The sequence below is a fragment of the Brachycentrus maculatus genome, unplaced genomic scaffold (assembly GCF_059751285.1).
Source record: "Brachycentrus maculatus isolate JH-2025_06_01 unplaced genomic scaffold, ASM5975128v1 h1tg000056l, whole genome shotgun sequence".
Taxonomy (NCBI): domain Eukaryota; kingdom Metazoa; phylum Arthropoda; class Insecta; order Trichoptera; family Brachycentridae; genus Brachycentrus; species Brachycentrus maculatus.
Window position 1 is genome coordinate 34,754 of NW_028280810.1, and position 24,397 is coordinate 59,150.

The following is a 24,397-nucleotide window of genomic DNA, read 5'->3' on the forward strand; positions in this document are numbered from 1 at the left end:
AGGAAGGAATGCAAAGCTGAGACAAGCACTATCGATAAAATTAAGAAAGGTGTGTTGAGATGGTTTAGACATGTAGAACGAATGAGTGAGGAAAGAACGGTAAAACAAATTTATGAGGCGAATGTAATTGGAAAAATGAGCAGTGGAAGACCGAGAAAAACTTGGCACGATCAGGTATGCCAAATACTTGTAAGTTAGTTGTATTTGGACACACTCATAATGTTGTAAATAAATTAACTGGTCATATCATAAGCTAAAATAAATTGAAAATCATGTTTTCAATCGTTTCTCATATATGAGAATGTAATCCAGGATTCGGACCTCACATACAAACGAAGAGAGTCTGCTTGATTAAAGCTTTCCTCATCCCACCATAGATGGCTATTGTGAACTCGCGCATACTGTGTTACGAGTTTGATCAATATATCTAGAAGTTTCCAGAATTTGAGTAGTGTGGTTGTCAATCATGGGTAGAATTGGTCAATGTTACACGTGTGTAAAGTGATAATATAACCTAACCAAGCCTTTGACGGTCGTAAGCCATGTAAATGCCTTGACTTGCTTGTTCTTCTTCATCTATGTTGAGATGGCAAAATAAATCGTATTGAAAATCATTTTACACTTTTTTATCTTATGTATTTGGGAAAGCTGGGAGCGGTTTGTTGGGTGATTTTTTTCTCAAAATATCTAGTCCAATTTCCTGTATGTCTACCATTTCATGGCTTCTTCTTAAATTCCTTTTGGTTTTTTTTTTTACTATCGACAAATAGAAGTTTCCACTACGTTCTCATTTGTTAAATTATTTTTTTACCATCTAAATAAATACTCGTTAATAATATTTAAGTAATTAACATTACAATAAATCAATTAATTTGAACTTTCATCTCGATTACATATTATGAAATGACCAGACCTTGTATTTTTTGTAATACTCAGATATAGATATGATTTGAAAAAAGTATTTAGGGCTTCTCTTTTTTATGTTTCATGGTGAATAGTATTAATTTATTTTTATTATTATTATAGGTTATTAAGTATGTAGTAAATCATTATCATACATGATGTGCAGTGGCGTGCACAGAGAATTAATTAGGGTAAGCAGTAGAGGTAGGTAGTAAGGTAAGCTAGGTATTACTTACTAAGGTATGCACTAAAGATAGGTATGAAAGTAAGCTAGGTACTATTTAATAAGGTAGGGTAGGTACTGGTTGCGTTTTTATATGACACGCGGGTAAGTTAGGATAGGCACTGCTTTTCTGCCTATATGGAAAGCACTCACCTGATTTGTATTTTTTATTATAGGTATGATAAAAAAATATATATATATATATTTCTAAATATATGCTTATGTAGGTTCTAAATTTAATTACAACCCACAAAAATGAGGTAAATTGCATTTTTTGGTCTCCTTAATATGTCTTTAAGTACCGTAGAACGGGGCTACTTGAACTTTGATGTGTTACTTGAGCCCAGTACAAAAAAATATTTAGATCTGTATTTGGTCTACAATAATGAACGTATCGACATGATTCATTGTTTCCCTGACAGGTGACACTCATTGTCACGATACGTTCATTATTGTAGACCAAATACAGATTTAAATCTCTTTTTTGTACTGGGCTCAAGTAACACATCAAAGTTCAAGTAGCCCCGTTCTACGGTATTTTTTCATTATGGACAAATTTAATGTTTTAAATAAAATGCATTAGAAAGTAATAAATCCATGCGATTGCGTTATCATTTACGGCTGACTTTGATGGTTATAATTACGAGTTTCTTTAGCATGTTAAATGGCCAAATAATTGTGTTTCTCAACGATTACAAGCAGTCTTGGATTCGAGCGCTCATTCAGGCCAGATGCCCCATTCTCGATACACTCGTAGATCAAAAAAAATCTCGACATCGCGCAAGACGCCAGCCAAAAGTTTGTAAATATTCGCAATCGGCAGGTACTGTGTTGAATTTTGTATGGTTATATAAGAGTTTGTTGTTTATTGGTGTCAGTATCTAGGACTTGCACAATTGTGTGGCAGTTGCGTTATCGCAGGTCGGTGAAAGTGTGCCTCCCTGCGTACGAAATGCGCGATAACACTTTTTGGGCCATTCGCCGCCGCGGGGCTAGGAGTCGATTTATTTCTGAGACGTGTGCCTCTCCGAAATGACGTTTACAAATTTTCGTTTTTTTTTTTAATCCGTTTTTTTTTCTTGTTGCAAATTTTCACCATATCGACATGGGATGGCGAAAAAGTTTCATACTATACGTAGTATCAAATTGAGTTTTTTAATAACTTTAAATCATATTAATTATTATTTGGCATTTACTTTGTGGAATAACATGATGATTTAAATACCAAATAAATTAAAAATTAAAAATGGATAAATTTGTCCACTGAATGACTGCCGAATCAATTAATGAAAATAAAAATAAAACCATTGAACTTACATTTCGTTACTTTTTTGATTTTATTAATGTTAACATGACTATTTTCGAGGACTACAGATCTTCTCGAAAGTACTCATTTTGAGTTAATCAATGTTAATTTGGTTATTTTTGAGAACTACAAATGTTCTCGAAACTAGTCGTATTTTCCTAAATAAACTCAAAAATTAAGCTAAATTATGAAGTAATTAAGTAAGCTAAATTATGAAGTATGGAGTAAGCTGATTGTAGAGCTATCACGTCACCAAATAGTGGAGCTAAAATCAGTCATACTTCCAAATGTATCGAATATCGTACCCACGGTTCTGAGACCATTGCATATATACAGGTTTCAATAATTAATGCAATTTGGGTGTTCGATAACGAGCAGAATGGTGAACGTTACACAAGCTAGCCAAATACCAGGTCGTAAGCCCTGGGATGCTCAGACTTCCATCTTCTTTCATATAAAGAGGAACGATAGATGTTTCATATCACGTTGAGACATCCATAAATCAAAAAAGTTATACAGTGAAAGTGTTTTTTTTTTTAATTGATCTTTTTAAAATCAGATTACCTGTTTCATATTTTGACTGCGGCTACGATAATGTTAAGGCCCCACATACGTTAAATATCAAATTAATTTTCTTGAATGGTTTTGGTTTTGAAAAGAAAAGAGTTATTGAAAGGTAACGAGTTGATTTTTTTCAATATATCGTAGTCGTACAGGAGAAAGTGACCAACTAACAAAACGTAAAATGTTCAGGAGGGCCATTTAAGTCACCTTTGCTTAGCAAGAAAATAAATATCAATGCTGTAAGTCATTTTTAACAAGTCAATATATTATACATCTAAGTTTAAAATCCTTTGGGATTTTTTTCAGAGCATTATTAAGCTAGTAAGATGTCAAATAGTCAATGATCAGGTTTTTGTAAAAAATGCACCTGGTCACTTTCTCCTGTATGACTACGATATGTTCTAAAGAATAAACAAAAAATCATATATATATTCTTTAAAAAAATCAGGCGTGAAATGACGTCGGCAGCTTAATGAATTTTATTATTGCGAGTAAAGCCTTAACTTAACATGATTACGATATTAAATGTATAAAAAAGTGAAGAATCCTATGAATTTATTGCTGTTTCTGTGACGTCATTTGTAATGTTGTCAGCCAATTGTTTTTGTTTATCATAATATGTGTGTGACGTAAGATGGTCAACGTTTGATATTTCGGCACCTCTTGTGGAAGGAAGGTCGGCACCCATAAACTAACGACTACTGGTATATCCAAAAATATGCGTACTGAAATTTATAAGGCAGTCTCGAGCCTTGCTTTGTAAAAATCTCTAATAGACATTGGCACGAATCGCATTCCATCTAATAGGTAATTTTAGTCAAATAAAAGGATTATAAAAGGAAAAACATTTTCGATATATTTATATATCAATACGAGTATGCATATTCGATAGGTATTAAATATTCATGAAATTACAAATTAAACAAAAAATATAAATTAAACGGGATGGTTTACACATAAGCTTTACTTAAATCTAGCTGTACCCGGCCACACGTTGCTGTGGCTCAGTCTGGTTAAATGGAAAAGAAAGAATATAGCGTATGAAAACGTGCACGTATTCGATTGCAACGTCAGGTCGAAATTTCAAAGCAATCGGTGAATTACTTAAGGAGATTTAAGTTTTTGAACCAACGAACGTTTAGACCTCCAAAAAGGTGGAAAGACAGCTGGGACTCAACATCTCAAGAGCTACAAGCGGAGGCACAAACAGATCATTATGATCTAGAAAAAGAAGAAGAAGAAGAACGTTTATATTTTAACATTATTTTTATCATTCATCGTTCACTTTGTGTAATACCACTCAAAAACTCTACTTTACGGTTACCGGTTTCGGAATAACCATTCCCTCATCAGGACAACTGGTGATATATTACTAAACCACAATTTACTTTTAGAGGCTTGTCTGCATGTAGGATAGTAAGCATAGGGAAGGTTAATGTGAAAAATGCACCACAAACACCCAGACCAATTTAAAATAAATCTTTCTTTAATTTATTTAGTAAATTTGATAATGCTTTTAAAATGCAACAAAAATACAACAAACGTGTTACTACAGATGTGAATAATTATTGAATATCGCGTATTTTAAGGAAATTGGTTATGTTTTCTCTGGGTCTTTCGACACATGCGTCAAGGATATAATTTTATAGAGAATGTGATGGTTTTAACTGCTGAATACAGGGAGTTGGAAATAGATTGATTTTTTTGTATGACTGTTGGTTACGATGTCAATTTACAACACCATTTAATCAGTTTTGCGTTTTATTTTTTGACATCTCAACAAAGATGAAGAAGAATATTTTACTACCGTCATAGGCTGTCATTAATTGATTCGTCAGTTTGTGGTAAAATCTATCCATTTTTAATTTAAGTTTTAAAAAATCTGTTTAATTATACTCTATGTAGATCTCCTGCCAGCCTTTTCCGCCAATATAAATCGATTATTAGTTTCCGTGTCAAAACAATCACCGATCCATTGTCTGTTTGGTGACGCACCGACTCTCGGCACGCCTGCGATTTCACCATTTCGCCGCCTACAGTAACGAGCGCTTTCAGGCTGTCATTTCCTCTCGGCCGCGTCGCGACGCTCTCGAGCCGCGGGCGTCGCGGTGCCGTGGTCATCGGCCATGTGGCTGCCGCGGCCGAATCAGAATCACTTACATCAAAACTCGAATTGTGTTCGCAATCAGTATCCATCGGGTGGCGACCGGCATCGCACGTCGCTCCGGTACGTGTGCTTTACTTGGATCCGATTCCGTTTTCGTGAAAGATAACGTTTCCCAGCTGGAATAACTGTGTTCTGTTATCGGTGCAATTATTAGTGACGTTTGTAGGTAAATGTCGCGTTTTGTCACTGTTAAATATGTTGAAGTTGAAAACTTGCTATTTTTAAATATTTTGTTATGGTTTGTGATTGTCGAAAAACTATGCTTTGCATATAAAAAAAATCAGTAAAATAATTTAATCAAATGAAAAGTATATAGTTTTTTTGACATTTATTTTGAACATATTTAAGGTTGAATATGAAAACCTTCGATTGTTGAATATTTTGTTATTGTTTGTGATTGTCGGAAATTTATGCTTTCCATATAAAAAAATCGGCACAATTAATATAGTAAAATTACAACATCATATATATAGTTTTTTCCACATTTATTTCATTTAACCAGTGACCGGGTCTCGTTGTTACGGGCATCGTCAGTGGAGTGGTGATGTCGCGTTTTGTTATGATCAAATACGTTGATATTGAAAACGTGCTATTGTTGAATATTTTGTTGTGGTTTGTGACTGTCGGAAAAACTATGCTTTCTATAAAAAAAACAGTAAAATTAATATAAAAATATTACAACCGTATAGTTTTTTTCTAGTACTTTATGACCATACAAGATACGTGCAAGTTCGACACATATGTATAACTTATACACTATCCATTAAAATTGCAAAAAAAAAACATCTTTTCTGCACAGTGTGATTGGTCTTTCTGTTAATGTTTTAACAACAAACCTAATCAAGTTGGAAAAACCATTTAAAGTGAACATAACGATTTTATTCGAAATAACGAATGATTAATTACGTTTAATACTATAAAAATGACGTCTTACTGAAACGATGCACTACTTCTGCATTTTTAAAAAACATTTGTTTTTGATATTTTTAATATTATAAAATTAATTTAGATGGAAGTGATTTTTTATTACGCTTGTCAACACATTTTTGTGTAAAATACTTTAATTTCTTTACTTACTCTCTTTGAAATGATGCACTAATTTTCCTATTTTAACATATTATAATTGATTTTTTATCATACTTGTCAATACATATTTCGCTCACTCCTTTCAGAACGTCATAAATTAAAAAACCTTGATTTTTCAGAACGTTTTTAAAGTTTTAAAATATAACAGTATAAAAATAAATATCATGCCACTTATTGAACTTTTAACTATGCAACAGATTATTTTAGGTAAAACCTAAAGGTTTTTTCACCATTTGAAAAATATTTAGTATATTTAAAAAAATAATTAAACAATACCTTTTCTTCAAAATGCAAAAACATTTTCTACCATGGAGCGCGTAAATATTAAGTTAAAAATATGCCTCTTTTGCTGGGATATAGTACATTTTCTGGGCATTCCGAAAACAAGCACAACTGAAAATTGACGATTTTTGATTTATGACGTTCTTGAAAGGAGTGAGCGATTTGTGTAAAATACTTCAATATTTACACTGTTTTCGGCTGTTATTATTATCTCATTGTTAAGGAATTAATAAAACCGAATCAGTTTGTTCGATCGATAGTTTTCTAAGAATCCAACGCTTGTGATATCACGAAAAGTTCTGTGAGTTGAACGCCTTCGATTCTTTTCTTTTGATGAACAGTAACAAATGTAACGTTATTGTACCACATACTATTATTGGTACCTACACTCGTATTCAAAAAGCTTAGGTATCTATTTACTTATACTTGATTATTTTCTAGTCTAACTTGATTAAAATTCCGCAGCATTTTTCTCTTTTTATAATTCTGAACTGAAAAAATAACCCTTTCCTTATACAGTAAAGCCTCGATATAACGGACTAATTGGGGAGAGGGGAGTCCGTAAAAGTCCGTTATATAAAAACTGGTTTAAAATAAATTTTAAAAACTTGTTTTGTTGAAAATATGAACACTGTATTTAGTTATAAATAAATAATACAAAACACAAACAAAATTCTATTTATTGTGTTCGGACACTCGTCGTGAAGTGACGTTTCTGTTTGATATCGACGTGCTAGCTTTAGGTAAACTTTTTCCTACTTTGAAAGAGGAATCTGCTTTTCTTTGTACTTTTGAAGTTTTGAGACATGATTTGTGATTATCATGGCCGCTTAATTTACGTCAATTTAAGCATGTACAATATTAACAGGTCGTTTAAAATTTGACGGTATTTTATAAAATGTTTCACATTTGACGGTATTTTTTGTCCGTTATATCAGAAGTCCGCCTCCGTGGTGTAATGGTCAGCACGCTCGGCTACCGTTCTGGAGGTCCCGGGTTCGAATCCCAGGGGGGTCAAATAAATAAAAGTTATTTTCTCACTCTAATATTTATTCAATATTACCCTGGACTGGTATCTGAAGCGGAGGGCTGATCACCTTTCCTTCGTGTGTTAACGATCAAGGTAACACTGTGTTTATATAATGCAGTGCCCTATGCACCATTGGGGTGCGGATAAGGGTTTGAATTGAAATATCAGAAGTTCGTTAAATAGAAGTCCGTTATGTCGAGGTTGTACTGTATACATATTACAAAAATGCATAACATTCTGATCTTATCTGCACCTAATGTTTTATAGGGCATGGCATCGGATCGATACAGTTTGAATTTAATTGTTAATTCCATTAAGGCAAGATGATCATTCATTCACTGTCAAAATACAGAAACTATGACATTTAAATTAGAGTAAAATAAAAACACTTTTATTAATCCCGTCGGGAATCGAACTCGAAACCTTAAACACGCTAACGAATGCTGAGTCAGTGAAATTAGATCAGTTGGGTGCTTTTATTTTTTTTTTGTTTTTACAACAATTTTTTGCTTAAATATTTTTATTCATACATTTTTCTGATAATAATATCTGCGTATGATTCCGCCGTACAACATCTTTTTCCAGAACAAAAATGATTTAACGCTGAAGCTAACCTTCATTTTTTTGTTGCTAGAAGGTATATGAGTTACGTTACTGATTCATCCCATTCTAATAAACAAAAACATCATGAGAAAGGTAGTTATCTATTACGTGTAATCATTTTTAGTCTAAATTCAGATTTTGCTAACCTTCATTTTTTAAAATAAATAAATATGAGTCACGTTAATGACTCATCCAATTAAAAAATAGTATGGGAAAGATTGTTATCTTTTAGGCATGATCATTGTTAGTATAACACATTAACCATCGCAGAGAGAATAGAACGCCACACCACTCTGCCTTTGCAAACATTCTTCACCTCTTCCGCATTAATGCATCTCCTCATACACCCCGCCGATTATTCCGACCCGACCACTTTCAAGTATTTGACATACTAATCATGCCATGTTTTCTTCGGTCTACCTCTTCTTCTTTTTCCAACTCCATTTGCCTCATAAATTTGTTTAACCGTTTTTCTCTCACTCCGTTCATACGTTCCACATGTCCAAACCATCTAAACACACCTTTCTTATTTTTTATCGATAATGCTTATCTCAGTCTTGCATTATTTCCTTATTTCACGATTCGTACATCTATCATACATCATTCGGATTTTCGGGACTCGAACCCTGTTACCCTAATCGTTATTTTGAATTGTCTTTTTTCTACTTCAGGTTGAAAGTACAGTATCTACTCAATGAATTAGGGCCACGCAGAATTTCGCGCAATTTCTCAATTCAAACAGGAATAACTCAGAGAAAACCTTGAATAAAACAACATTGAATTTTATTTACACAAGAACACTTTATTACGCTTAAATTATGCATATATTTTCATATAAATATAGTTAGTATTTATTATTTCCACCTTTGGCAGAAATAACTGCCTCAATTCTTTTTGGCATACTTAAAATGCACTGTTTTATCGTGTTTTTTATTTCTTCGTCTTCTGACCTAATTTTTTGAATTTTTTTTTTTAGACAGTCTACTGTCGGATTTGGGAATGAGTATACCTTATTTTTTAACATGCTCCATACGTTTTCTATAGGATTAAGGTCCGGAGAATTTCCAGGCCAGGGGAGCAAAGGCAGATTTTTGTTAGACAAAATTTTTATTATTGATTTAGCCCGGTGGCAAGGTGCCCCATCCTGCATGAAGGTGTATGGACCTTCTGTTGGGTCGAGTGTATGGTAGAAGGGCAATAAAATTCGTTCGAGGACCTGCTTATAGGAATTTTGGTTCATTGTTCCTTCCACGAAAAACAACGGCCCAGGTAAATTGTTAATAATACATGACCATATCATTGTTGCAGGGGGGTGTTTGATAACTTTAACCACACAGGCCTCATTGTAACGTTCCATTGGTGTTCTCCTGACGAATCGACGGCTCTCTGTCACGGCTTCTAACCGGCACTCATCACTAAAGATGACCTGAAAAATAATGAAAATTTAAGTTTAATTCAAATATATAAGTTTATTGACTAAAATGATATGTTGAAAATTCAATTTAAATAAATACCTTTTTCCAATCATCTACCGAGTAATTTCGATGTAGCCTGGCCCATTTTAATCGATCCGCTTTCATTCGTGGTGTCAATTTTGGTACTTTTACAGGGCGCCTGCATTTCAGATTTACTTCGTAAAGACGTCGCCTCAGTGTTGATACCGATATATTTATACCCTCTTCTTCCAATTTTATTTTTAATGTTTTTGCTGATGCACTTCGGTTTTCTAAGGCACTTTGAACGATTTTTTGATCAGTCCTCGGTGTTGTTTTTCTAATCTTACGACAGTTCTTTCGCTGATTGCTGGTGGCGGGTGACTGATTTTTTATTGATTTTGAAATTTTGTCCACTGTTTGACGAGAAACGTTTTCTTTTTTTGAAATTTCTCTATTAGATAGTATTCCTAATTTCAGTAGCACTATAACACTAGACTTTTTTTCCTCAGAAATGTCTTTACTTTTTCCCATTTTGTCCTTTTCAAAAAAAACACTTGTGTTTACAAAAAAAAATTATACTTTATGAACTAAAATTAAATATTAAGTTTTTTTCACAAGACACGATAACTATATAACCTCTCTGAACAAAACAACAATCAGAACTCAAGAAACTTCACTAATAAATGAGATAGGGCTTTTTTTTGAACTTTCAACTATCTGTCTACCTGTGCTAATTAGGGACCTTTCTCAGAAAAAGGGTTTAAAATTTTGTAAACGCTTAAATAATCCAGGTATATTTTACATATTATTGAAGGTAATATACATGATATTAGATGTCAATAAAAAACTTAAAGTATTTATGTAAAATAAATGTAATAATCCAAAAGATTTCAGAGTATTCAAAAAAATAATGGGTGGCCCTAATTCATTGAGTAGATACTGTATTTATAAATATTTTTGCATTTTTGACGATACTCGGAACTAAAAAAGAAAAATCCAATTATTGTCAAATCATGATAATCCCTACATGTATATGTCACATCAAATAGAGGTCCAAAAATATCGGTTCCACGACTGGGTTGATTATTTACATTTTTTCAGCCTAATATTGAATATAGCTATGTATTAGTTGAAATGGCGCCTAGCGAAACAGGGTGTAAGTCCCAAAAATCAGGATTTAAATTAGCAATGATCTAATTTCAATAAATCCCATTTCAAATGTACTTGGCAAATAGCCTATTTGTACATTTACGTACGTGTTTTAATTTGCCACTTTCCCTACAAAAGTGTTTGCTTTAATTTTTCCTTAATACAGTGACAGTGAACGTTACTTTAATTTTCTAAATGGCGTCGATGCTTATAGCGCAGTTACTCCTAAATGTAACTCGAAGGACACGAGTCATGAACTATTGAATGTGTAATCTAAAATCAGTGAAAAAAAACTATTTTTATAAACCGTAAACGTATTCTCGGAACAATGATTCTGGTACTTATAAATTCGCAGTATGTTATTTTAAGAACTCTTTGTAATGTCTCAGTTATTTATATATCAAACCATTGTGCGATTTATTTATTAGAAAAATCATCATAATAAAAATATAACTCAATAAGACAATGGAACATTGCTAATTCCCTACTGGCTACTGTGACTATACGCAGCTAATAATGTAGGTACATGGTGATACAATTTGTGACATTTAAGGAGTGGAATGTCAGAGTCCCATTGTGCTCTTAATAGACTACTGCGCTATAATAGATAATAGGTATTCGTACATCAATTTAAGGCGCCGACATTTAAGCGCGCTTGTCATAAAGCGTATGCCACATGAACCTACCTCGCCGACGCTATGTTATATTTCAACTCCAATGGGCAAATCTTATTAAAATACTCACCTTATCATTCATCTTGCGCTTTGTGTAATATCACTTAAAAAGTGGTACTTTTAAGTGGTGTTACACAATGTGAATGATGAACGATAAGGAAAGTGTTAAATTACCATACCATAAAGTTAACAATACATTTAATGTACAAAGTATACATCTTATGTTTTTGTGCCTATGTTCTTATAATATGGAACACAAAGTGTAGTTTTGAAATTGATTAATTTATATTTTTGCGTTCGTATCGACTAACCCCGGATGGAGTTAGACTCTTTACTGATTAAGGCGACGTTATTAGAAAACTAAAAAAACTATGTACCTTTTTACCAATAGCAAAACATCTAGATATTTTCACCAATTTTCTCATTTAAAATAAACCATTTTGGTTTTTATTACGGCCTTTGATTTTCAGAATTGAAATTTAATTCACTTTGGATATGCTCTAATATTTTTTTGGTGTTTTATAATAAATAAATCTACGTGCTTAATATGTATGTATATCAAAATAAGGGTTGAGTTTTTTAATGAGTTTTCATCATGTTTATGATAATCCCACGGAGTAAATATAATAAACCTTAAAAACAATTTCTTCCGATATCTAAATAACCTTTGACGGGTTTATTGATGTACTCCTTATCAGGCTTTTAGAATTTTATGGTAAATAAAGACGATATAGTAGACGTGTGTGGAAGCTGATGAATACTTGTTAGTATAAAAATGTAACTGAAAATTAGAGATTGTATTTGAAGTTTCACAAAAAGAAGAACTCTTTGGGTTACAAAATTATAACATTTTAGATTAAAACACTCGGATAACATGTGTGATATGTTGTACCCATCACGATATGATACATTACAAGGAAGGTGTATTTACACATGTCAGTTTTGGATAAGTTTTCTGCAAAATATGTTGTTTAAATTTAAAATTATCAATCTGTATACGTATCGTTTTTATTTATTTTTCCCATCGCCCGTAATTTTGCTAACGATATTTATGACTTCTTTGAATTGTGACGGCAAAATGTCAACTGGGAAATTTACGACGTGTGCATAAGAAAATAAGAACAAAACAAACGAACGGCTAATTTTTTTTGGCCGGGATTGTTTTTCCCTGTCAAACTGTCTCGGTTTCGGGATTTTACGGCGTGACGTTTACGTTGACGAAATGTCTATAGACTTAGCCTTCAGGTTAAGGAACAAAGAGGAAGTGCGTCACGGGCCAGACATAAAGGGCACGCTTTGCTTCAAACGCATTCAGGCATTTCGCTACAGCCCGCTATTGAGGTCATTTTTTAAAATGGTCAAGTCCGTGCGTATCAAATTAGAGCAAGTGTGGGTTTCTGGCGTTGAAATTACCCATGTGTAACTAATTAAACTAGATAATATTGTAATGTGCAAAAATTACTAAATTTAATTTTACACTCTCCTTATCATTCATCGTTCACTTTGTGTAATACCATTTAAAAAATTAACTTAAAAAAGTGGTATTACATAAAGTGAACGATGAATGATATGGAGAGTGTTATACATATTACCATAACACAATTAATAAAGTTAACCATGCTTTTAGCGTACAAAAAATCAATTTAATTTATATTATTTAGGGTTTATGTTTTTTGTATTTTTATATGACTCGATTATTTAAAAAAATTAACTGCATTATTTCTTTGGAATCTGTCTTTTATTTATTAATTTTGAGGCACACTGCAAGAATATCCACTTTTTTACAAAAATAATTTCTTAAATATTTTGATGATATATTATATATTCAATATATGCTGCAATATTATATATATGCATATATCAATATTATATATAGCAAAATCAGCATATATTATATATATGCTGATTTTGCTCATTATGTCGGTTTATTGTGCAACTGTCATTTGAATAAACCTGCTGATTAGGAATATTCAGCATATGCGTGTTTAGAATTCCTGGAGAAATTTGTATATTTAGAAAATTATTAAAAATTAATATGAATACATTATCAATTTAATTTAGAAACAATAACGAACATTTCCGATATTTTATATTTTTATTTAGTAACGGAATATTTATTTATTTATTTAGTAATCGTGAATAATAGATATAAAAGGTTAAATATTTTGCGAATAATGAAGTAACAAAATTATTATTTAATTTGCTGGTTTTTATAACTACGGGGTATCGACTTATCGCCAAAACGATAGTATTTTTCAGTCACTCCCTTCGTTTTATCGATATGAAATTTCGTATTCTTTTGAAATTTCTAAAACAATTTTTTCTTTACCATAGCAGAAAAAATCATCGTTAGAGCCCGATTACGTTCTGATTAATAAATTTATAGATTTGGCATTTAATTTGTAGAACTCCATTACAATTTATATATTCAATGTTAAAATAATACAACGATTTTTAGAATCTACAAACTTGTATTTTATTACTAAAAACATATAAAATTTGAGATAATTGTTTCGGCTTGTGATGGCATTTTCAAACTAATGTCATTAGTTTGAAAATACAATAACAAGGCGAAACAATTGTCACAAATTGAATGTGTTTTTAATAGAAAAATACAAATTAGTAGAATCTAAAAATCAGAGTTTTATTTAAACATTTTATGTATGAATTCTGATTAATTGTTTGATGAATCATGCTCGTTTTTCTTTTCTGTTTGGTTGATAAATGGGATTAATAATAATATTATTTTAGCAAGCGATTAAATATTATTGCAAGGCTTCCAGGTACTAAGCTTTCGGTGGAGATTTTTAAAACTCAAATGCGCACTCGTCCAGCGAGATAATTTTCATAACTATAGAGTCTAGGCTAGTCTGTCGCCTGATATTCTTGTTGCGATAAATATTCATAAAGGGGGTAGGTCGTCAATAGTTAAACGGATCATCGTCAGTACATACTTATATTGAGTATTAAACAGGACATTTTCCCATGGTTAGTGTCGCAGATCATCAGTCATTTCTCGGTTTGAACCCAATCTATCACAATTTGATACCTATTTCTAAAAATAAGCCGCATAGGCTCACAGAAATAGTATGAAATTGAAGTATTTTTGTAAATAATAAAACACATTTCGTTGTAAAAAAAAAAAGATTGTGTACAGAAAGTCCACACTTAATGATCGCTCACAATTTGTCAGTAATTATCCCCGTCTGAATTACAGGATGTGGGATTGACTTGGGACTCTTTTTTAATATCAATAATACTTTCTTCTTCTAACCCTTATCCGCACCCAATGGTACAATGGGCACTGCATCTAATATGAACAGTGTTATTTTGACCGTTAAATACGCGAAGGAAAGTTGATCAGCCCAGCGCTTCAGGTACTAGTTTAGTGTAATGATATGTTAATATTAATGTGAAAAATCACTTAAGTATTTATTTGAATCTCCTGGGAATCGAACCCGGGACCTTCAGCACATCTTGATATCTATGTACGTCATTCGTAGCAATTCGACGCTCGGTCTTTTAAATTTCGTCATTCAAAATTATCGCAGGGGTCGTTCCTTTGCTAATTAATAAATAACAAAATCTTTATAACTTATTCACCGTAAACGTTTTGTAATTAGCATGTGTTTTTTTCAAGTTATACATTACACATCTATATTGACCTTTTTAGTTTATGTATGTAAATTGAAATATTCATGATGTAGATACTTAGTAAATTAGATATTAAAGGTAATACGTAATATACCCATTTTTATGACATTTTTTTATATAAAAATGTATGTAATAACAAAATATTCAACTTTAGCATCACTCAAAGGACGTGTTTAGTGTTTCGAGTGGTATGAATCGTCAAATGCTATAAAAAAACAATTGAAAATAAACAATAAATTGTGATTTCTAGAAACATTATTTAAAAGTGTCGTGTAAAGAGCGTGTCGTGATTTCTTCTTTGTTTGCTGATAGCTTCTAAGTAATTTTAATACTGAAAACAAGAAAATGGCTGTCGTAGCGACTTCGAGAATTTTTCATGGATTTCGCAGAAAATTTGTAAGTTGATTTTATAATTATGTCATCCATTTTACTGTTGGTGTTATATACAATATTTCCTGTGTCCACATTTTCCACGTACTACAATTTTGATCGATTTCAAATATCACAAAACTTTGTGATATGCAGTGTAAATAATTATTTTACTCAAAATTATATATGTTTGATTTATTTTGTTATTAAACTCTTGTACAAAATATATATAGGTACACAGCACACAGCTATATGGGTTGGTATTATGTTCAATAGAGGGTGCTGCCATTGTGGCAAAATGTATTAAAAAATAACATGTTTTAACCTGTAGCAGGTAAAATTTCTAAGTCAATCAATCAAATAGTTTAAAAGATTTAAGTTTTTTAAGAAGTGAAAATCTACGTTTTTATTTATATATATATAAATAAATACAAGCGCTACGTGCAGCGCAGTTAAGGGATAAATGAAAAAGAGTCATTGCTACCATAAGGGTCACAACCCTCACTAATGAGGAATGAACACAGAAGAATACGATAATGTTTATATAAATAATGGTTATATTAAGTACTCGTTGATACTTTAATGTCACATGAATCTGTGAGGGTAATGTAGTCAAAGTAGGACGACTGTTACTTTTGTTTGAAAAAATTAATCTGAACATGGTTATTAAAATTTTTATCGCGAAAATATATTTATGCTACAATAAAAACTCGCGCTAATTTCTGAGTTTTCCTGAACATTATAAAATTTTCAAATAACACGATATTAAAATTTCAATCAGTAAATGTTGTAATTAATAGATTATATCTCGTGACAATATGCATAAACTGTATTTTAAATTAATTTTTGATTTAAGTTTTACTTTAAAAATCTTCAACCTTCAACGTCCCAAAGACCCAACTCTAAATTTTAGAATTAGCTTCACATACGGTGTTTGAAAATGATGCAGAATGCATCGAATCGCGTGTCACATTAGATTTTAAGAAAAGTGGTATTTACTAAGTAAAACTTAAATTAAAAATGCATAGATTTTACCACAATGTGGCTGCGGAATCTATTAATGAAATTTATTTATATTAATTAATTTATTAATAATATACAAATGATTTGATAAATAACCCTTTGGGACCAATTTACCTTAGGAATAGGGAGTACTTTGACGTAAAGGGTGAGTCCAAGTTGTACTAATATCTGCCAAATCGCGTGACTGAAGTGCTTAATTTCACAAAAGTGTGCATCCCTGAAACGAAACCAAAGTAGAAATCACTCACTATTTATATGAGTCCTAAAACGGGACACCAGCATTCGCTTGCACCTTTCGACTTCGTATCTTTGTATTGCCAGATGTAATAATCCAGCTAGTTCTCTCAAGTTTTATAGCAGCTCAGAATAACTCGAAAAAATATACCCATTCTTTGTTTGATGGAAATTGATTAAAGCATGACTGATTTTACCTTTTTTTTTAATAAACTGAGTAATCTAGCATCCACTCAATCGATTGATTTGTATCGTGGTCGAATTGTTGGGTACATTTTGTCACCAATTAATTTAGGGTTGAGTTGTCGCATTTTGCTGGGTGGATATAATAGTAACAGCACAAATCAAAATAAATTTATTACCCATTATTTAAATTTTGTCCACCTCCGTAGTGTAATGGTCAGCACGCTCGGCTACCGTTCTGGAGGTCCCGGGTTCGATTCTCAAGGGGGGAAAATAAAATATAAGTGATTTTTTCACTGTAATATTTATTCAACATTACCATGGACTGGTACCTGAAGCGGAGGGCTGATCACCTTTCCTTCATGTGTAAACGATCAAGACAACACTGAGTTTATATGACACAGTGCCCTATGCACCATTGGGGTGCGGATAAGGGTTTGGTTATTATTTACTATTGCACTTAATTGAATATGAATATCCCGAAAATATTAGATCATTCATGTTTTCTTTTATTATTCATATCAATTAATTTCTTGTTAACTACGAACTTTTTTTTACATATCAAACCTTTATTTTACTTTGAATGAGTTGAATATTGCATTCAAATAATAGTGACAGCCTCCCAATACTATAAAGCTAAACCTTCATACGCACCCGGTGGTGCATAGGTAACTGCATCATATAAATGCAGTGACATCTTGATCGTTAACACACGAAGGAAAGGTGATCAGCCAGTGCCAGTCCAGAGTAATATTGAATAAATAAATTCACTTGTATTTATTTGACCCCCCCCCTGGGTATCGAAACCAAGATCTTCAGTATGGTAGCCGAGCGTGGTGACCATTATATTACGGAGGGTTATATATACACACACAATTAAAATGATCAGCTCTAGTGCATTTTTTTTAAATAAAAAGTTACTAGGATTTTTTCAATGTTTTATTTCTAATATGTACTTTATAACGTTTGATTGTTAATAAGAATTAAACACATTAAAGAAAAAACATTTTTGAGTGTGTCCTGATACTTGTGCTTTCTGTTTTCTTTATTTTCCATTTAACTAGACTGAGCCACAGCAACGTGTAGGGCAGGCATAGCTAGTACTAACTATAATTGAAATATACCTTAGTTTTAAAATACTGTAATTATATTTTATTTTATTATAACTTAATTATAATGCTACCGGTTTCAAAGCTAACCGCTTTTTTTCAAGGTAGATATGGTAGACATTATAATTAACTTATAATTAAATATTTATAGTGATTTTAAAATAAAGTTGTATTTTAATTATAAAATGGAAAATCACAAAGTTATTGCTTCAAATATAAAATATGGCACTAAGTTCTTCGATGGTGCCAACAATTCATATAATTCAGTCGGGTTGTGGTCCCGTGGTTAGTGTCGCGGACTCTTTGGTTAGTTAGAGTTTCTCGGCTCGAACCGACTCTACCACAATTTGATACCTATTTCTAATATTGAGCCGCTTAGGCTCACAGAAATAGTATGAAATTGAAATATTTGTGTAAATAATAAAAACACAAATATTTCTCTTTTCTTAATTTTTTTAAACCGCAAGTTTTTCATTTGATTTTTTAAACAATATCGTCTATTGTCGTATTGAAAGGTTGTGCTTTTTAATTGGTACATTATGTTGAATTGACCCTCGCGTGCTTTTAAAGTGGTCCGCGGTGCCGCTAACTGGGGCAGCTTGGGGCGGGGGCGGGTACCGTAGGGGTGCCATAGTTTACAGAGTGTAAGGCCAGGTCATTATGGATCTGTGTGTTGCAATTTTTCCTCTACGCTCGTTATAATCGAACTAAAAACAATAATTAAAACATTCGTTCTATTTCGTAAGAATTAAAATGAAATTTTGTTTTGAAACCTAATTTCATTTTAATTTTATGTGCCGGGGTATGCCCACGATTGCGGCTATGTTGCTGTCACCAATATGTAACCAACATTCCTTACAATTAGGAAACTTTGAAAGGCGATATAGTAAATCAATCCATGTACATATTGAAAAAAAAAGAACAAAAAAACAATTAACCATCACGCTACTTCTCCGCAGGGGTAGAATAGAACGCCACACCAATCTGTCTTTGCAAACAATTTTCGCCTCTTCCACATTCATGCATCACCTCATACATGCCCGCCGATTATTCTCTCCTGACCTGTGCGCTTTCAAGTATTCGAACCACTTGATAATGCCAAGTTTTCCTCGGCCTTCCTCCGTTTCTACTTCCAACTACATTCACCTCACAGAATAATGTAATTGTAAATGCATCAATTTAGAAGAGGCGAAGTTTGTTTACATAGACACAATGGCATGGTTTGTCTTTTCTGCTTAACTCTTTGGGAAGTGGCGTGATGGTTTGTTTTAAAGTTTTGTAGATACGTTACTGTTTTTTTGTTGTTGTATCAGTCGTAGTAGAATTTGTGGAAATTCTATGGTCCACATTTTGAACGTATTATTGTTTTATTTTAATTTTATTGTCATAAAGAAACGTAAAAATATCTACGTCGTTCTGAGCCTATTTATTTTCATCGATATGAGATTTGTGTTTATGATCTATTGATGGTTTAACCTATTTAATTTTTATTTTATTTTTTCTAAATAAATATGTTCTTTGATGATGATAAAACTAATACATATGTATATGGGAAACAACGTACCAATATATGCCAAGGCAGTAAATAGAAACCTTTATCAGACAAAACCGATTATCATATGCAATGAATCTATACAGACCAAAATACACATCGCCCACTCCTTTCAACAACGTCATATATCAAAAATCGTTAATTTTCAGGTGTGCATGTTTTTGGAATGCCAAGAAAATTTACTTTATCCCAGCAAAAGCAGCATATTTTAAACTTAATATTTACCCGCTACAGGGCAGAAAGTGTTGTTTTTGCATTTTGAAGTAAATGTATTGTTCAATAATTTTTTTTAAATATTCTAAATATTTTTCAAATGGAGAAAAAACCTTCAGGTTTTACCTAAAAAGACCTGTTGCACAGTAAAAAGTTCAGTAAAGTGGCTTGATATTAATTTTTATAACATTTCATTATATTCTTAAACTTTAAAAACGATCCCCTGAAAAATCAAGTTTTTTGACATATGACGTTGTTGAAAGGAGTGAGCGACGTGCCAGAAAGAATATGGCGTCATGCGCCATAATTTCGTATGTTGCGGTGTTTTAACTTTTTATTAAAACACCTCAAAAGTTTGAAATTGAATTATCGACGCTATAATTGTGTTTAGTTTGCTTTCGAAAATTTGAAACCACCCACCTTTTCAATCAGTGTGAATAAATAATAGCCGGATTCATATTTTTAAAGAGATTCTTATAAATTAAAAAGTATGGAATAATATTGGTTCTTTGTGTGCTTGGTCGAAATGGTGGCGGCAGTACCTACCTCCTTAATTTTTCCATACACAAATCAAGGCCCTTTGTTGGCGCGCTGTCATAGCTGACTATTAATGGACAGGTAGTTTGCTTTCCAAATATAGTTTTCTATGCCCTTATCTAATACTATCACACTATTATATGTTACTCCCGGTGAAGAGGGGGCGGTTTGTTCACACGACGTCACTATACGCGACAAGTTTGTTTAACCTAGCCACGTCTAATAGGGGAATTGAAATCCCCCATATCGCTCACTCCTTTCAACAACGTCATATATCAAAAATCGTCAATTTTCAGTTGTGCATATTTTCGGAATGCCCAGAAAATGTATTATATCCCAGCGAAAGCGGCATATTTTTAACTTAATATTTACCCGCTACAGGGCAGAAAGTGTTGTTTTGCATTTTGAAGAAAATATTTACTATTATTTTAATTATTTAAAAAAAAATATACTTAATATTTTTCAAATGGAGAAAAAACCTTCAGGTTTTACCTAAAAAGGTACAGTAAAAAGTTCAATAAGTGGCTTGACATTTATTTTGAATACATTTTGTTATATTTTTAAACTTTAAAAACGATCTCCAGAAAAATCAAGTTTTTTGATATATGACGTTGTTGAAAGGAGTGAGTGCATTATTCTCAATTTTATGCTATATTAATTTGATCGTTGATTATATGAAGGCAAGATTAAGCTTCAGGTACCGGTCCGGGGTAATGTTGAATAAATATTAAGTGAAAAAAAAACCACTTATATTTATTTTTGATCTTCTGGGACTCGAAGCCGGGACCTCCGGCATGGTAACCAAACGCTGTCTGTAATCGCTACACTACAGAGGCGCACAAACACAACTTTATTAATACTAAAAATAAGATTTAAAAGAATAACACAAACCAAATTCAGCACATTTTATTTTATTATCTCCAGAATAATCAGCTTTTATTTTTTTGGATCTCGTGGGGAATTGTGATCAATTTTATTAATCGATAAACAAATTAGTTTTTGTGTTATTTTATTTTTTATTTGCGTGTTTGTAAATCTCGGTCATTCGAGGCAATCAAATAACAATGTTCGATGAAAATGTCCATGTAATTTTACGCCTTAATTTTGTTTTTCCGCGCCGTCAATCAATTAAATCGGTGATTGTTTTTATAATCGGCCGACTGCGGAGTCAATTTGGGCTCGTACAATTTTCACGGCTTGAAACTGTTTACATTGTCATTCAATATCGCGGCTAATGGCGCGTGTTACCCAAGGCCTCCTAATGTGGCAGTTTTAACTTTATAATCACTTAAGGAAATTGTGTCGTTTTTGTTTAAGAAATAAGGTGATTAGATCACAATTTCCCAAACGTTCTTGCGTTAACGCGCCCTCCTATGAGGCGACGGAGATACGGTTCCCATTTTCAAACGGATTCGAAAGTCCGAAAGTCGAATGATCTGAATTTTCGAACTGATTCGAAAATTTGAATTTGCGATCCGGATTTTCAAACGGATTCGAAAGTCCGAATTTGGGATCCGGATTCGAAACGTATCGAAGCGCGGGACATATCCGGCGAATTTATTATCAAATATTTACGCGTGTACAATTTTCATCTATAAACGTATTGGTGCAAAATTCTAAATACATGTAGCTCATTTACCATATAATATGCAGATAAAATTATGTCAAGACCAAAGCAAGTTTTATATTAATATTATTAAAAAAATCTTGACATTGAGTAATTAACCAATAAAGACAATTATGCATTAAAGATGAATATTAAAATATTATTTTCTTGAAACTTTTTGATGGTACCTGCTGCAGCACATATTATAAAATAATAATACTTAAACTTACTAAAGTAACATTCGTAAGTACGTATACATCCCTGGTGATGAAAAGGTGCTTGTCAAAACCGATTGGAAAAAAGTATCAAAAATAAATATGAATTTAAAAAAGTTTTATTTATTTTATAAAATATTACTGTAAAAATAAATTGTGAAATATTTACATACGAAAGATTTTTAAAAAATTTAACATTTTTCAATAAATTTTATTTTTGTTTTCCGAATGCCGAAACTTAACAGATATGGATTTTTCTTCCCCTTAAATGTGTTGTCGGATCCTGCTTAATACTCTATAAAAATTGCTTTTGTACCATTTTTTCTTCGCGATTATGTTTCACTCTCAAAAGAATGATTGGGATAAAACACCGTAAATCCACTGCAGTAGCCTTAATGCCATGGCATTCAGAAATCAACTAGAAGAAAAAAATCTGGCCATAGCTAAACATTAATTTTCCCTTTCAGGAAGGACCCCACTCCACATTACCAGAAGACGAGTTTTATGATGCCGTGGAAACAGGGCTGGACCGGATCGAGGAGGAGAGGAGCGCCCGCCTGGCGCGCCCGCCCGGCACACGCCCGCCCGCTCCGCCCCTGGAGCAGCGGGACGCCGTCACACCCTGTGCGCCCCTGCTTAAACACCCCCTTTGGCCAGAGGTAACCTACTACTTTTTATTTTATTTTAACCTACTACTTTAAGTTTAAGTACCAAGAAATTGCATTGCTAATTGATTTTTTACTATTTAATTTATTACAGTGTAATAAAAGTGACTTACATGGCTTTCCTGAACATTTTACGTTTTGTTAGTTGGTCACTTTCTCGTGTATGACAACGATATATTGATAAGGATAACAACACTGATGTACTGGTTTAATTGGATTAAATAGTAAAAAACTTTTTGCAAAAATTCCACAGGTCTTTTAATACCGCGACAATTTATTACATTTGACTTTTAAAAATACTATAGTTATTTTCTTTAAATTAAAAAACAAGAAATATTTGCGTTTTTATTATTTACAAAAATACTTTTATTCAATTTTATTCTATTTCTGTGAGCCTAAGCGGCTCATCGGAAATAGGTACCAAATTGTGGTAGAGTGAGTTTGAGCTGAGAAAATCTGACTCAAGAGTCCACGACACTAACCACTGGACCACAACCTGACACTATTTTTCTAAGCAGTGCCATTTTGATAGTTCAGATAAATTGGCTTATCGCTGGCGGATTCTCCAGATTTCCAGGAGATTATAAATTGTTATGTTTTACTAATTCTATCATCTATTGGATGGAAGCATCTGTTTTAGTATCAGTTTATATTCAAACCCGTAGATGGAAGCATATGTAGCTTCCGAAACTAGTCATTAAAACATAATAATACTCAAGTGGTAAAATACAAGTATTTTATTTATTATTTTATTCTATCATCATTTCTTGTGAGTTCTAGATCAGAGGTGTCAAACTCAAAAGGCTCCAAGGGGCCGCATACGGTATTTTGGGTACGCCGGCGGGCCACATCAAAAAACTCGAAAATCTTGTTTTCATTTTTATCTTTTAAGTGAATATTTTTTTTTACTAAAGAGAGTCACATGCGAGACAGTAGATCCAACTTAATGATTTTGTAAAAGAATATGATATGTTCCCATACAAAAAAAATGGTTTCAATGAAGAATTAAAATAAATGGAAAATATAACCGCGGATATCCGTGGGCCACAAAAAAATACTCACGGGCAGCGAGTTTGACACGCCTGTTCTAGGTTCTTTCTCTTAATTTATTCAATTTAAAAAATAAATAATATTGGATACTGTCATCGGCATCTCCAAAATTTTGCACACGACACCGATGTTGTGTCATCAGCATTTGACCAATAGTTGTCCCATGACACTAATGGTCACCGGATGGCATAGTTTTGATAAAATATTTTTGTCGCTTTTACACTTAAATAATATTACTATAAGCTTTATGTACAAACACACTGTTGTTGCATGTGGCCATACCAGAGATAATGACAGCAAAGTGAAGTAAAGCTCGTAATGCTTATCATTACTTGCGGATGCAGTAAATACACATTATAATATTTTCTATAATAAGTATTGGTTCACTGATAGCCTTTTGGTTGACAAACGGACAAATTGAAGCATGTCAGTCAATGGTAATAGTTATTTGTAGGTAGGTTCAGTAATAGGTTGACTATCAATATTTAATTTTTAAATCATAGTGCTTTGTAGCTTCAAACTATTTTCAGGGCATCGTTTGCATATGGATATTACCGATTTAAC

At 32.5% G+C, this 24,397-nt stretch overlaps 1 protein-coding gene across 1 annotated transcript in view; it reads left to right on the forward strand.

Annotated features, from left to right (window-relative positions):
* Positions 1-24,397, forward strand: part of cert (ceramide transfer protein) — a gene marked incomplete at its 5' end in the record, with an annotated part of 63,889 nt that overhangs the window by 32,330 nt on the left and 7,162 nt on the right. Inside the window, one exon of the mRNA XM_088278319.1 lies at positions 22,586-22,777. Within this exon, the coding sequence (XP_088134445.1) occupies positions 22,586-22,777 (192 nt within the window). The remainder of the gene's footprint in view (positions 1-22,585; positions 22,778-24,397) is intronic.